The sequence below is a fragment of the Coturnix japonica genome, chromosome Z, assembly GCF_001577835.2.
Source record: "Coturnix japonica isolate 7356 chromosome Z, Coturnix japonica 2.1, whole genome shotgun sequence".
Taxonomy (NCBI): domain Eukaryota; kingdom Metazoa; phylum Chordata; class Aves; order Galliformes; family Phasianidae; genus Coturnix; species Coturnix japonica.
Window position 1 is genome coordinate 38,306,891 of NC_029547.1, and position 14,760 is coordinate 38,321,650.

The 14,760-nt window shown below is 36.6% G+C and overlaps 1 protein-coding gene and 1 long non-coding RNA gene across 10 annotated transcripts in view; one reads left to right on the plus strand and one right to left on the minus strand.

The window, feature by feature from the left end:
- Positions 1 to 1,150: 1,150 nt before the first annotated feature.
- The window catches only part of CDC14B (cell division cycle 14B), a 43,002-nt gene continuing 29,392 nt past the window's right edge, over positions 1,151 to 14,760 (minus strand). For 3 of the 7 annotated variants that reach the window (XR_004305577.1, XM_015849313.2, XM_015849316.2), the window contains 2 exons: positions 9,537 to 9,653; positions 4,694 to 4,898 (listed from right to left, as the gene is read on the minus strand). Coding sequence is in view for 5 of the 7 variants with exons in the window: in XM_015849313.2 (XP_015704799.1) it covers positions 4,859 to 4,898; positions 9,537 to 9,653 (157 nt within the window). In the remaining 2 variants the exon portion in view is untranslated. Of the gene's footprint in view, positions 4,899 to 9,536; positions 9,654 to 14,760 lie in introns of all 7 variants that reach the window. The other 4 variants (XM_015849314.2, XM_015849311.2, XM_015849310.2 and 1 more) reach the window with 3 other exon arrangements.
- LOC107306272 lies at positions 4,895 to 14,760 on the plus strand. 3 transcript variants are annotated; one of them, XR_001552062.2, is made up of 3 exons: positions 4,895 to 9,525; positions 11,541 to 11,678; positions 11,929 to 14,413. It is a non-coding gene; the product is annotated as an uncharacterized LOC107306272 (long non-coding RNA). The 3 variants fall into 3 exon arrangements; XR_001552061.2 differs by lacking the exon at positions 4,895 to 9,525 and adding an exon at positions 14,658 to 14,760 and having other exon boundaries at positions 9,653 to 11,678; positions 11,929 to 12,090; XR_001552060.2 differs by lacking the exon at positions 4,895 to 9,525 and having other exon boundaries at positions 9,653 to 11,678.

Genomic DNA, 14,760 nt, shown 5'->3' on the forward strand with positions numbered 1-14,760 from the left:
GCAAAAATAAAATAATAGTAATAATAAAAGAACAAGCACTTCCTCTTAGGTATTTAGTTTTCAAACTTGCAGTGTTTGTTTTCAGTAAGCCCACCCTTGAATATTTCTAAAAACAGCACATTACTTTTGCTGCAGTGTTGTCTGCTCTTACATGGGCTGTGTAGAACCTGTAAAGGAGGCTGAAGAGTGCCAAATCAAAGTAAGCTTCACAAATACTGTAAAAAAAGATTATTCTTGCAGTGCACAACATTGCCAAAATTTTAGCCTGGGTCACTGTTCATCTGTTTTCTGTATGGTGTTTTGGTCCTTTGCCCTTACCTATACAGTGCATGTGCTATGCTTACATCTCTACATAAGAATTAGTGGTGTTTTGCTGTGGAGATCACATGCAAACACAGACATTGCCCAGGCAGAGCCTTTTGTTCACTCTTCAGCAGGCAACTAGCAAAGGAAGAAGTGGTTTAAACACACAAGTATAGAAAGGGCCACTTTACAACTGATAAACATAAAAATTTTCCAAACAAATATGAACATCCCTTTCTGGAGCAAGTGAGAGTTTACTCATCTGTCAAATAGGTTCTACCCAAGGTACACACGCTTTGCTTTTTCTTGAATATGTAAGGTAGGAATAAATGCTGGAGTGGATAATATGTACCTCTCCTCCTTTTCTTCTTCTTCCCCTTCTCCTCCCTTCCCTTTTCATGGACTAAAATAAACTCACATAACTTAGGTAAAAATAAATGATTCTAAAAAATTCTGTTTTGAGAAATCTTCACTTCCGTGTTGTATGTGGTATTTCATATTATACCAATTTCCAAAAAAATGAGTGCTACACAATCATACATGGAGAAGACAAAATAACTTAGAAGCCAGTTGTTCTAGTTTAACCATGTAGGTTTTTACTGGTTAAGAGCATCCCAACCCTCTGAATACAATTACTATTATGTCCTGAAGTCAGTCCCCTCAAATGCAAAGCCAAAAATTGGTTTTAAAATGCAATATTTTGAGATGTGTGCTTTTAAATTAAGAACATTTCTTAGGTAAGTGAGATTTTCATTATTTCTAAGAGCACAAAGTGGTCTGAACTGTACAAATACAGTCCTGCTCTGAGTTCCTTCAGAATGTTGGAAATAAAAGTGAAGACACAAACTTCTGATGATCATTTTTAATTTTACATAATTCATGTTTACAATTTTCACTATTCAATATTTTGTATAAAACCAAATACAATATGCACTATTTTCCAATGAGACACATATTGAACTATTCGATATTACAAGATAATATGAAGCTTTATCTTAAAAATACCTCCAGCAAAATAAACTCCCATTCTGTCAATCCAAGTTAAAAAAATATGATTAGAAATATACAATTTAAAAATAATCAGGATGAATAGTACAGATTAGTCAAAGACTTCTAGATCTTGATAGTCTGCACACGAGTTTACATAAGACAGTCTGCAAACTATTAATATAAAAGCTGCAGTGCAACAAGTTGGCAAATGTAACTTTTTCCTCCCCCCATTTTAATGCATGAGTCTCTACAAATATTGTTTTTCTTTGTTATAATTATTGTTCTTTTTAAAGTAGCACTTATTCTGTCATCCTGGGGCAAAAGGACATGGTCTGATTTAACTTCTTTAACTCCTCCCCACCCCCCCCCCCCCCCCCCCGCCCCAAACCCCTTCATCTAAAAGTGAACTGCCTTTTTGTTTTCATTAATTATACTGATACTGTAATGGAAGTTAGCAATTTAACCTAAGATACCACAGCTACTGAATATGTTGCAGAGATCACAGAAAAATCCATATCACGTGTTGAAAGAGTGGAAATAATTTAACCAAAATTGCTAGTTGGTAACAGCAGAAATAAAGTTCCTTCAGCAGCTCTGTTGCGCTGCTGTCATACAGCTGCTCCTTTTTGGCACGCAATACTTCACATTTCAAACAAGATTTGGAACCAAGGACTCCCTCATCCATGGCTACTCTTCTTAACTGTACTTAAGACAGCTTTGGTATGGTGCAGTAAGGATAGAAGACAAAGTACTAAAAACTTAGGCAGACAAAGCAAAACAATTAGATGAGACACAACGAGGTAATGGGTTAATTCACCATGTGAGACTGCTTGGAGAGCTTTCATGTTAATATCTGAAACTCTGACACTTAGGTGCTTCTCAGCAAGATACTCGGCACTGGATATTCATGCCAAATACAGTTTTGGTTTAGCTTGAGTTGACATGCAGTGTGCAAATTTAAGCAAATTTGCTTCTAATTAACTTCGAAGTACTAATTATTTTGCTGGTTACTTTAAAAAAGGGAAAATCCAACTCAGAATTTTTCTGCCTGTTAAGACTTGCAAGGAAGTTCACTGATAAAAATTTTCAAGATGAAAATTTCCTTCAAAAATAAAGGATTCATATTTGTGCAACACATCACCTGCTGCAGTTTTGGCAAAGAAGGTAAAAAGAAAAAAAAAAAAAAAAAAGGAAGTAAAATTTTTATCACTATCAGGTTGAGTTCTGTCCTGTTTTTTGGGTGGTTCTCACCAGGAAGATTGGAAGAGATAGTGAAGATTAAGTGGAAAACAAGAACAAACAAACAAACAAGACATGGTATAAGCCTCAGTGCTCCTTATCTTGTACCATACAAACCTTTACTATTTTGTGTTCATATTTGCAAATCTGGAGTATACAAACATATATGTATATTTATACACACTCATAGATGCTATCATTGTACATTTTACATCCTGCCTCCTCTCTCTCAGTGCTCTTCTTTGGCCACAAAAAAGTATTCAAACCCACGTGCAGTTATTCATAAGGGCACTGAGAAACCACTAGTGTAACAGAACACTTCCTTTCATTTGAAAATAGTTCTTTCTTCATAGAAAGAAAATCCTCCACCCTGCAAATACAATCTGGATCTTAAAAAAATGTTGTGTTGCTACAATTCCCAGCCAAATATGACTTGGAGGTCCTAGTGGGTGGCAAGCTGAACATGAGCCAACACTGTCCCTTGCAGCCCAGGTGGCCAATCATATCCAAGTACATTGAAAAAGTGTGTCTGGAAGGGTGAATGAGGCAATCCTGCCACTCTACGCTCTGCTGGAGAAACCTCGACCTCATCCAGATGCAAAGTCCTCAGTGCAGGAGAGACACAGACCTGTTGGAACACATCCAGAGGAGGGCCCCAAAAATGAAGCAATGAACTGAACACCTTCAAGTGTCTAAATGGAAGCTACAAGAAAGAAGTGGACTGACTTTTTAGCAGGGTCTGTGGTGACAGGACAAGAGGAAATGGTTTCAAACTTAAAGAGGGAAGATTTAGGTTGGATATAAGGAAAAAGTCTTTTACAGTGAGGGTAGTGAGGCACTGAGCGGGTTGCAGCGAATGTGGTGGATGCCTCATCCCTGGAGACACTCAAGGCCAAACTAGGCCAGGCTCCAAGCAACCAGATCTAGCTGTGGATGTCCCTATTCACTGCTGGGGAGTTGGACTACATTCCCTTTAAAGGTCCCTTCCACCTCTAAGGATTCTATGATCCCATGATTCCAGGTCTCCTTTTCTATTTCTTTCTTCTGTAAGAGTTACAAAATGAAGAGAGAACTGTATTCTATCTAAGTCTACATGGCAGTAGTTCTCACTTGAGGAAAATGCAGCTATAGGCTTCCAGGCAGCAAGAATGCCTCACTTCAAAACAAGCTTTTGAGACATACCTCATAACGTGAATACAGAAGGGAAAGAAGGTTGCCAGTGTTTTAAGACTTGTAGTGGATGAAAATTTCACTCTCTAAAAACTTCACTGCTTTTAACTGAGGTAAGCAGTAGTTTTGTAATCATTGTAATTAGATATTCCCAACTGAATCTGCTCCTGAGTTCTATTATCAATTTCAGTTGTACAGAAAGTGTATATTTCTTTAAAAAAAAAAAAAAAAAGTGCTACACTCATTAAGTATGTTCAAGCAAAACAACATCATCATCAACACCAGAAACCCAGTAACATTCATAAATTATTAAATCTACCAATGAATCCTGGGGAAAAAGTCTTACCTTTCAGATATGGTAGTATAAAGGTTCATCTAAAAGACCTGAAGATATGAAGAGTAATGACACTTCACTGCTTTAAATGTTTTTCCTCCTTCTTACAATCATACCAGATTTAAAGCAATTACAAATAGGTAAAAGAACTAGTGGTTAAGAACAATTGAAAACCTATCACTATTAAAAATGAGACAATAGCTTTCAGTTGTCCTTTTTTTTTTTTTTTATCTTCCCCTCCAAAATTGAAATAAAAAAAAAATCACTGAAAATAAAGCAGTCTTTGGCAGACAAGAATTACTTTGTATTCTCAACACTGGGACTTCATTAAAAAAAAAAAAAAAAAGTCATATAAAGCCAATTAACACAAGAGAGTACCAATTCTATGAGCACAAAGCCTCTGTGGTTGGGTTTCAGTCTCAAGTAGAGACCTGAGCCAAGTCTGAATGAAAAACACAGATTCATATATTAAAAACTCCCACCATTTTTTCCACTTCTGGTGGTCAGCAGCTCTAATTGATTGCCATCACATTTTATACACATGCATCAAATATACATGGGAGCCCTCTTCAAAATAGAGAGCTCAAGTATTTACACCTGAGTCTGAATTCACACATATTTTGTTGGTTTTGCTTGAGGAAGAATTATCAATTAAGAAATTGTACACCAAGCATGTTGCCAGTTTTATTTAACGAGTGTGAGTAAGTTTCTTCTGTTTAAATGACGCCGAAGACAATCTTCCTAGAATTGCAATCAAGTGTCAAGTTGTATCCCCTTCATGCCTGGATATCCCCTTTCAAAATTGCTTGCCGATTTGAAATTTTAACGCAATACTGTCCTAGTTCTTGTGATGGACTGGCTGCTGAAATAGAACATATTTGAAGAAAAAAAATTAAACGCATACTCAAAAAACTATTTGAAGCTGACATTGTTGGCAAGATAAAACAACCAAACTGTATTTCAAAGAAAGAAACAAGATAAAAGTTACAGCATTTAAAAACATAGCAATATCAGGTGTAGAGAAAGCTCAGACCAGTGTGTTTGCAGACAATATGAAGAAAGGCTCAGCTTCACACAAAAAAGCAACAGAAGATTAGAAGTACCATAATTTCATTAAGTACAATTGCTGTAAAGTATTCATTTTCATTCTCTCCCTCTGAAGTATCAGACTGCAGGAAAAGTAGAAAGAATAGTAAAGAAACATTAATATTTTTTAAGCTAGACTTAAGATTACATAGATAAACTCTGAAATGCTAAAGGTAATTTTCAGTATATGAACGAGGGTGTAGATGGCTCCTTCTACAATTTCCAATAAAGTAAAAGCAAATGAGATTGTAAAAGCATAATCCTCTCTTGTTAAAAGAAGTAGAAGAATCTATATCACAGTTTTCCTACATTTTCTCCTGTCCTCCCACTTGTCTTTTTCTGTAACAACTTCACCTCCATACTCTCATAAGAAGCTCTGCCTAACAAAATTCTTTGACCATTCATTATTTCACTTTTAACCAACTACTAGTTATGTACATAATTCTATGTCTCTGGTAAAACAGAATACTATTTCATTTGGGCCTCACTATGTTTCACTTGGCCTGAGATTTTCTTTAGTATCAATATGTTGGCCAGAATGACAGGGTTCTTATCCTGAAGTCAGCAAAGGTTTGTTACGCATTTCCGCTAGTCCAGCTATCTGTCCAAGAAGAATGCTCCTCCAGTCCTTCATGTACTTTGGAATCACGCCTAGATAATGATTATTTATGTTAAGAGTTAAGATTTTGAGATTCCTCTTCCATTTCACTCACCTTTCAGCTGATATAGCACATTGTTCTGTCAAAAGTGATTTGACAGGAAGAAAGTGAGGAGAGAAAAAGGAGAGGAAAATGACCTGTCTGTCCTTAAAATGATCTGGCATATACATCCTGTTAAGATACACAGACAGACTTCATTTCCAGTAACTCGCAAATTTACACAGGATACATCCTCAGTGGAGAAAAAAAGATTAGAGCAAAGACACCCCCCACAGAAGAAAAGGCTGTGGAGGATGCTTTAGTAATGCAATGTCTCGCAGTTACACAACAGTGTTATTTCAGTCACAAGACACAGTGTGTTATGTCCACCACTACTGACTGGTCTTTTGGCAGCTGACATCTCAAAACATTCCACAATGGAAATGCAATGAACATTATCAGCAATATACTGAAATTCTCTTAAGATCACTATGCAAAACCAGAATAGAATATTTTAACTGCAAACAGCTATTTTGGCTGAAATATCATTCTAGGGGCATTTTATATGATAGTGTCCAACAGTTGTGTCCAAGGATGAAATGGTAAACTCAGATTATGCAGCATTATGATGGGTCAAAAATGTGATTAATCTAGAGTAAAAATTGACTAAGATGGCCAGGAGTATCAACAAAAAAAGTTTTGTATAAAAACTGTGCAAGATGTTTCCTCTGGAACACAAGAGACAGGCAAGGCATGGAAAGAATAAAGGTCCTCGTTATTGTCAGATATTCAGAGAAAGCAACAGAACCTTGACAAAGATGGACATTGGTTAGGATAAAATCTCAATTTTTTAACACTAATTATTTCTCTCTTCATTGCATTCAATTTATCTGCAAAAGGTCAGTCAATCTATTTGCGTACTGTGACGTAATAAAACTTCATAGACTTGGATGGGTTGTGGCAATACTTATCGATACAAGCTGTAGGATTCAAGGATAGAGCACAGTCCTGCTGAAAAGGACTTGGGGATACTGGTGGATGGTAAGCAGGACACAAACCATCAATGTATCTTTGCAGCCAAGAAAGCCAAACATATCCTGGGCTGCATCAAAAAAAACATGACAGGCAGGTCAAGGAAAGTGATCCTGCCCCTCTACTTCGCACTGGTGAGGCCCCAATTGGAGTACTCTGCCCAAATGTGCAGTTCTCAATACAGAATAGACATGGCCTTGTTGGAAAGTATCCAGAGGAAGGCCACAAAAACTATCCAAGGGATGGAAAACCTTCCCTACGAAGACAGGCGGAGAGAGCTGGGGCTGTTTGACATGGAATTGCTGGAGCAGGTGCAGAGGAGGGCCACAGAGATGATCAAAAGGGCTGGAGCACCTCCCCTGTTTGGACAGCTGGGAAAGCTGCAGCTCTTCAGCCTGGATAAAAGGCGGCTCCATGGAGACCTTATGGCAGCCTTCCAGCACCTGAAGAGGGCCTACAGGAAAGCTGGGGAGGGACTTTTTGTAAGGGCAGGTAGCAAGGGAAAATGGTTTCAAACTGGAAGAAGGAAGATTTAGTCTAGATATTGGGAAGAAATTCCTTACTGTGAGGATCGTGAGACACTGCAACAGGTTGCCCAGTGAAGTTGTGGATGCCTCCTCCCTGGAAGCATTCAAAACAAGGCTGGACAGGACTCCGAGCAACTTGGTCTAGAGGAAGGTGTCCCTGCCTTTAGTAGGGGGAGTTGGAACTACATGATCTTAAAGGTTCCTTCCAACCCAAACTACTCTATAATTACATCATTCTGTGATTAAACCCAGAGAAGATTAGGCTTCAGGGGGGCTTGACAGCAGCTTAACAAAATCTACAAGAAAGAAGGGACTTTCTAGTGGGGCTTGCTCTGACAGGACTGAGATGGCTGTAAATTAAAGGAGGGAAGATTAACATTGGATATAAGGAGTAAGATTTTATAATAAGGGTGGTTAGGCACTGGAACAGGTTGCTCAGAGAGGGTTTGCATGCTCCATTCTTGGAGACATTTGAGGCCAAGCTGGAATGGACTCTAAGCAATATGTCCTAGCTGCAGATGTCTCTGAAAAAGCATGAAAAAAGAAAGCAATGCTTAAAAAAAAATAAAATTGAGTGAGGTTTTGCCAAACACTCTAATAAAAGGACACCTACAGGATTAACAGCAAGGTACTAAAGTAGAAATCCGGTATATGTACAGCCTTACTGAAATAGCCTTTAGAGGGATGAGTACACAATTAACTCTAAGATAAAACAATAATTAAGAACTCCAGAACTGTGACAATAAATATTTAGGGCAACTCTGACTATGCAGTCCAAACATAAATTCATTGACATTCTTCTATCTCAAATGTTAGAAGAAATAGTATATGGAATGAAGTATTTGGGGTAGAACTTTTAGAAAATACATTAAAATAGGAAATACTTTATGAAATCTGAGATAATTTGAAACCTGATCCTTGGTCCTCTGAGTCATAAATCTGTCAACACATGTATAGCATTTCTTTCAAAATAACTGAAATCTTCGTTGCTCTGAAGTTTAGGGATGCAGTGGATAAGTAGTCTTATCTCCCACAACACAAACATCTACTTAAAGGTGTGTTTTCCAGGAACTGAATATGCCCATTCAATTACACAACTGCAAGTATATACCTATGAAAAGTTGCAAGTATAAAAAATATAATCCATAAAATTCATATAGCTGCTGATGAAAATTTTGACTAGCACATTCCTGCAGACTGGTATTAGTTAGACTACTTCCTTCACCCAGGAGAGTGGATTTTTCATAGTATCTCTTATCTTCAGTAAAGGGTGAGGTTGTGGAAACAAAAGCTATGTAGGGAAAAAAAACTGCACAAAATCTGGGAATTTTCAGCAAAATTTACTAAGCAACCCACATAAACTAGAATTTGTGCATTGTGGATTTGTTGTTGTTGCTGCTGTTATTTGCCACCTTTTTTCTCTTCCTAACAAAAAAATATATCTTCATCACCCAGCAGATCCATTCAAAAGTTGCTCCTTGTAAGCCCAAGACATGTTCATCTGCAGCCACTGAATATTACTTGAAAATTCTATCAAGTTATATTCTGAAGTTCATCTTTGATAATGTCTTGGAGAGCTACTGCAGAGAGGCATGAACACATATGCCTGCAGAAGAAACATATTAGTACTGCGGACATAGCCACATTCTTCTGCATCAAAAAACACTTTCACTCTTGCATACATTCATTCTAATTAAGATCTCCCTAAACTCTGGAATGAATTCAGGCCAGATAATCAGTGATATTCTCATTACGAAATCTCACACCAGAATACATATACATTTTATATACCTCACCTACCCACTGCTGGATTTGCCCTACAAGTGCATTTCAGTCATCCACAACAAATTTAGCAATCTAAATCTAACTCTTAATGCTGTGAACAACTTTACTTCTTTTACTCCAGATTAGGTTTGGTAAAGACAAGATTTTTTTTTAATACCAGAATCCCTTAACTCCTGCAGCTATTACTCACATTAGAAATAAGAATAAAAAATTCTGAAAGTTGAAAGAGTCAGCAGCATAAACTGATCATGTAAGATGTAAAGTTCTGTATATTCTCAGTACATAATTTAAGACAAAAAAATGCTTCTCATTTCGCATTTTCAGGAGGAGGAATTAAACTGTGGCAAAAGCCTTTAACAGCAATGGACGCACCAGCTCAAAAGTATTTGTCTACAGAACAGTTACTGGATCTTTAAAGAGGGTAACTCTCACCTTTTTACACTTTTGTTTCTTGCTGCAGACCTGGTAGTTCTTTTAGTAATGTTTGTACTGTCAGAAATGCTAGGTTCAGAGGTTTTATTTTTCTGAACACTGGACTGCAGAATTACTCTGAAAAGAGTAGGAAAAAAGAAGAGATTATACAACCTGAAAGTTTCTAGGAAAACACAGAAAAGAGGGTATTACATTTTCAGCAAATCTAACAAGTATTAGTGGGCCTCTCATTTTGAAAAGCAGATTTTTCCACCTAAAAATCAGCCATCTCCTTATAATGTTCTTGTTGTAATTATGGTAATATGCAGGCTTTTTTACAAATATAGATAGATACCTTTCTGTGTGAAAAAAAAAGAAAATATATATATATATTCTAATTTTTTTTAACCAAGAAGAGAATAAATAATAATTCGGAGTTTTCTTTTAGGTTTTTAGAGAACAGCAACAACAAAAATCTATTACATGTTGCTGCAATAACAGAGAAAATGAAGAATGAAACTAATGTATGCAACAAAACCAAATGTCATTTTCCAGTCTGACATAGAAAGAACTGAAAAACAAAACAAGACAAAAAAAAAAAACCAAAAAACCAAACCAAACCAAACCAAACTAAACCAAAAAACTAATTTGATTTGTGAAGAAGTGAGTCTCAATGTCCTGAAGCCAACCATGAAATACTCCCTTCAGATACAGCTGCCTGGGAAAAAAACACGGAATATGCCAGCACTCTGTTATTACAGGTAATAAGAATGCCATTCTCAAAAGCTGGCTGTGTTTAGCAGCTTCTCCTGAGGACTCTAGAGCAATATTCTGACTATTTCTTTAACAGGAAGAAAATAATAGTGTTGCTTATAGCGTCAACACCAGTAACACAAAGTAACTGTGAAATGCAAATAATTATCTTCATCTATCCTGCAGCTTGCTTGTAGGGAAACCACATTTTCAGTATTCCTTAGTACCTGCAGTAAAATTACGATCCTATGGGAAAAAAATAATAACAACAACTCAGATATATATGCAGTCTAGAGGTATACGTTTAGTACGACTATTTTCTAATCCTTCAACCTGTGCAAGTTTCTAACTATGAAAATATGCATCATTGTAGATATTAATGTAACCTCAGGACACATTCTTTTCTTCCTCTTTTGGTATTAGCAATTCAGTTCTTAGTGGCTTCACTGAGAACTCTCTGTTAGTAGACTGCATTCGATTCGCCATCAAAGTTTCATTAAATTAAATAAGCTGCTACCCAATTGTTTAATATCCCAACAAATCTGCTTTCTAAGAATCCTATATATAAACATAAAGATAGGTTCTGGAGCAGAAATGGACAGGTATTCATGGGAGAAAATATATATGAGTACTTCTGTACTCATACAACATACTTACCTGTCAAGAGCAGATACTGAAAATTTTTATAGGAAAATAAAAACTTGTATATTTACTGTTTCAGATGGGGCTTATACTAGAACTGGAATACACGAATGTACATGAAAGGGCATAATTTCATCTAAAATCAACTCTGTAGTATATTTTTCCATTTTACAGCAGAAAAAAATGATCAGCAACCTAGTTGTAAACAAAGTTACTACTTCTATATTGTTTGGAAAATGATTATATAACCACAAAGTTCATGTACTTTAAATTTCTATATGAACAAGACTCTTCTAATATTTCAGACTTGCACCTTGATTTGCAGAAGTCCAAACCTGCAATACTGTAACAGCAAGGACTACTGAAATGCAATGCAAATTCCACTGTACGCACTACAATTTTCAAGTCAAAGGAACCAGTTATATGAGAGGCTGAAAATAGAATATGAGCACCTACAAAATTGTATCACGTTGCAGCAGACAACACGAGTTCTTCTACAAAAAAATCTGTTTTATTTGTGTGTATAGGGTGAAAGGGTTCAAAACCTTAAATTTCACTTTGTAATTTCTATTGTTCTTATAAAGCAACTCTAATAAGTTCTAATATCAAAACCTAACATTCTCTTTTCAGTGTAGCTGTTGTACAACAGGAACCAATTTGGAGCCCTGCACTTTGAACTACAATTTGCAAATGATGCCCACAGTGAAAAGAAGTCAACATTACATCCTCCACCTGTGCCACCAGTGATTTCCAGGACCGAATTAACAGGTACAAAACCCACTTAGCCTCTTGACTATTCATCACTTAAAGTATGACTGTAACATGGCGCATGCTGGTTAATTACTGGTTATGCAGACAGACGTATGTAAAAAAAAAAAAAAAACGTGTTTTCTCTGTAAATATATGCATACAATGTCTCTTAGTATAGAATGCATGTAACATACATCTAAAAGAAAGCAAATATTGGAACATTATCTAATTATTACCACTTTCTTATAGTGTCCTTTTTTTTTTCCAGACACCAAAAGCTCAGAGAAGAAGCCACTGTTTATTGATTAAACCTACATACTCATCTAGATTAAACCTACATACTCATTTAAATATGAAGTAAAATGCTGTGAAGCAATAAGATAATAATCTTTCATGAGCACATAAACGCTATCTTTCTGACATATTGTAGGTAAGTCCTTACATTCCATGTGATTTTGTGTGTTTGCAAAAAAGAAAGAAAATAAAAAATGGGACTAGGAATTATAAAAATATGCACCATATATGACTCAACTTTAAGATCAAGTCAACCACAGCATCCTCCTCTTAAAACTACTGTATTTAACAAAAGGTAGGGAGAGGAGCAATCCTATGGTATCAGCTTAGAGCCAACTTAAAGCACAGAAGATATGTCATTTTTACATCCAAGTGAGAAAAAAACATCACACAGCTAGCCCAAGAGAGTAAAGCCCAGTTGAAATTCCTATTAAAAAAACTTTTGCTAAATGATCAGAGAAACAGGTTTGAATCAGACTAAAACTTTTGCCTTTGAAGGCTCAGAGCACCTCATGGAAAACAAATTCCTATTTGCACCTCTGTCTGACATGGTATTACTAAGCACTCACATCTGTCTTAAGACCCAGCTTTCAGCTTGGGAGCTGCATTACTTTTAATGTACAGAATTTTGATTTAATAAGTGATTACACTGGCAGCCTCATTTAAGAACTGGTTTCATAGGTGCATTTCATAAAGAACATGATTCTCAGGGCACATATTTACTGCTTGGTAACTATTAATGAAAAATAGCATGTCATATTGGACAGCTGAACAATTAACTTACAGAAGTACCAGCAGAAAATGCATCTGACGTACAAAATGCTCCTCATCTCAGTGAAATATCATTTTAAAAAAAAGAAAAATCCTGAAGATATGCTAAAAGATGCTTTAATAGCCAAGCTATTAAAATATGTATGCTATGAATTTTTCATTTCCATCTGAACCTAATACATCCTCCAACATGACACTAGTTTGCATACCACTTCTCTTTAAGCTAATATACTGGTCTTCAAACAAATCAAAACCTGCTTTGGTATAATAGTGTTGGGTCAGTAACACCAACTTCTAAATAGTTCACAATTTATCATTTAAATTGAAGGAGGAGGGGACACATAACAACATGGCATAAAAGCCCAACTCACAAACCCAGGCCAAACACCAGAAAACTTCAGAAAAATCATTGCATGCCAAAAAGCTTGCATAAAAATAATTGATTAGAATGTCCTAAGAAGGGATAAAGTGAAGAGAGACTACACCGGAGCGCATCTTCTCTGACCTCCTGGTGGTAGTTTTATTCTTACCAAGGTTACTACTTTATAAGGTCCTGATTTTGTCTGGGATGAGTTAATTTTGTTCACAGTAGCTAGCATGTACTATGTTATGAATCTAGGATGAAAATAACACTGATAACACACTGGTACTTAAGCTCTGCTGCACAGAGCAAAGAACATTTCATCTCCTCCCACTGCTCTGCCAGCAAGAAGCTAGAGGTGCATAAAGAGCTGACAGAGGACAGAACCAGGGGAGCTGACCTAAACAGGAAAAATAAGTGTCCCATAACCTATCATATCATGCTCAACTGTAAAACTGGGCCAAAGAACAAGTAATTGGGACACCTGGCATGATGGTGTTTGCTTTCCCAACTAACAGCTACGTGCAATGAGCTCTGCTATTCTGGAAGAGGCTAAACACATTGACTGCTGATGGGACACAGTGCATTGTCTTGCCTTCACAAACCGCTTTTGCTTTACCTACAAAACTGCATTTCAACCCACAAGTTCTGGTACTTTTTTTACCTTTGCAATTTTCTTTCCCAGTGCTGCAGGGCCTGAGTGATTGAGAAGCTGGGTAGTGCTGAGCTGGTTGCCGGGTTAAAACATTACACTGTCAAATACAACACTGCTTTCTCACCACCTTTTGATTTTCAGGAAGGCTGGCTTGAGATATATAACAGTCCTGTAAGTCATTGATAATTAGCTCTTCCATCTACAGGTAAACAGCTTACAGAACTGCCAGACTAGCTAAAGATGATGACTGAATCATCTGACAACTTGGTCTCTTAAAACATGACAGATACTAGCTGTGAAATGGAGAGAATGTTAGCTCAGCTTTTAAGGAAAATTTAAGTATTTTCTATTCTAGGACATAAAACAACACTGCATGATTGTCAATTCTGAATAGGAGGCAGTGGCACCAGTAGCTCAATTGTTAGTATAATAACACATTTACTAATATCAAATACTCTTTTCTCCTACCCCTTAGCAAAGGAGCTTTTACATAGAACACAGAAATATTAAAAGAAAGGAAGACAAATGAAACTGATCTTACAATAACAGATTAATTTCTTTAAGATGGTGTTCACAATTTATTCTTTCAGTTTGCCTTTAGAAATCTGAGCTTCACTTCTGTAAAACACTGAGACAAGATTTAATGCTACACTGACAATAAAACTTTCAAAACAAGCCTCATTTTAGTGTGTTCTTCGGCAAATCTTGGCACCAATGGGGGGGGGGGGGGGGGGGATGTAATTTGAATTTTACGGGTTTTTGTTTTTTGGTTATGTTCTGTTTTGTTTCTGCAGAAGAACAGATTAAAATGACCTCAGCTAAGGCTAGTGGAATAACAAAGTAGTCAACAACTCCCCCAGTTTTTATTTTCAGTGACTGACTTACTTTAACAAAATTATTTTATGCTTTTTTTCAGTGTGGCTGCAAGGCTCCTGATCTTTCTCTAAGAGCATTGGATATTCAAGCATTCACTTGAAGTGAACATTTTATTTTGGGGGCAGTAGAAGTGGTGGAGTGGT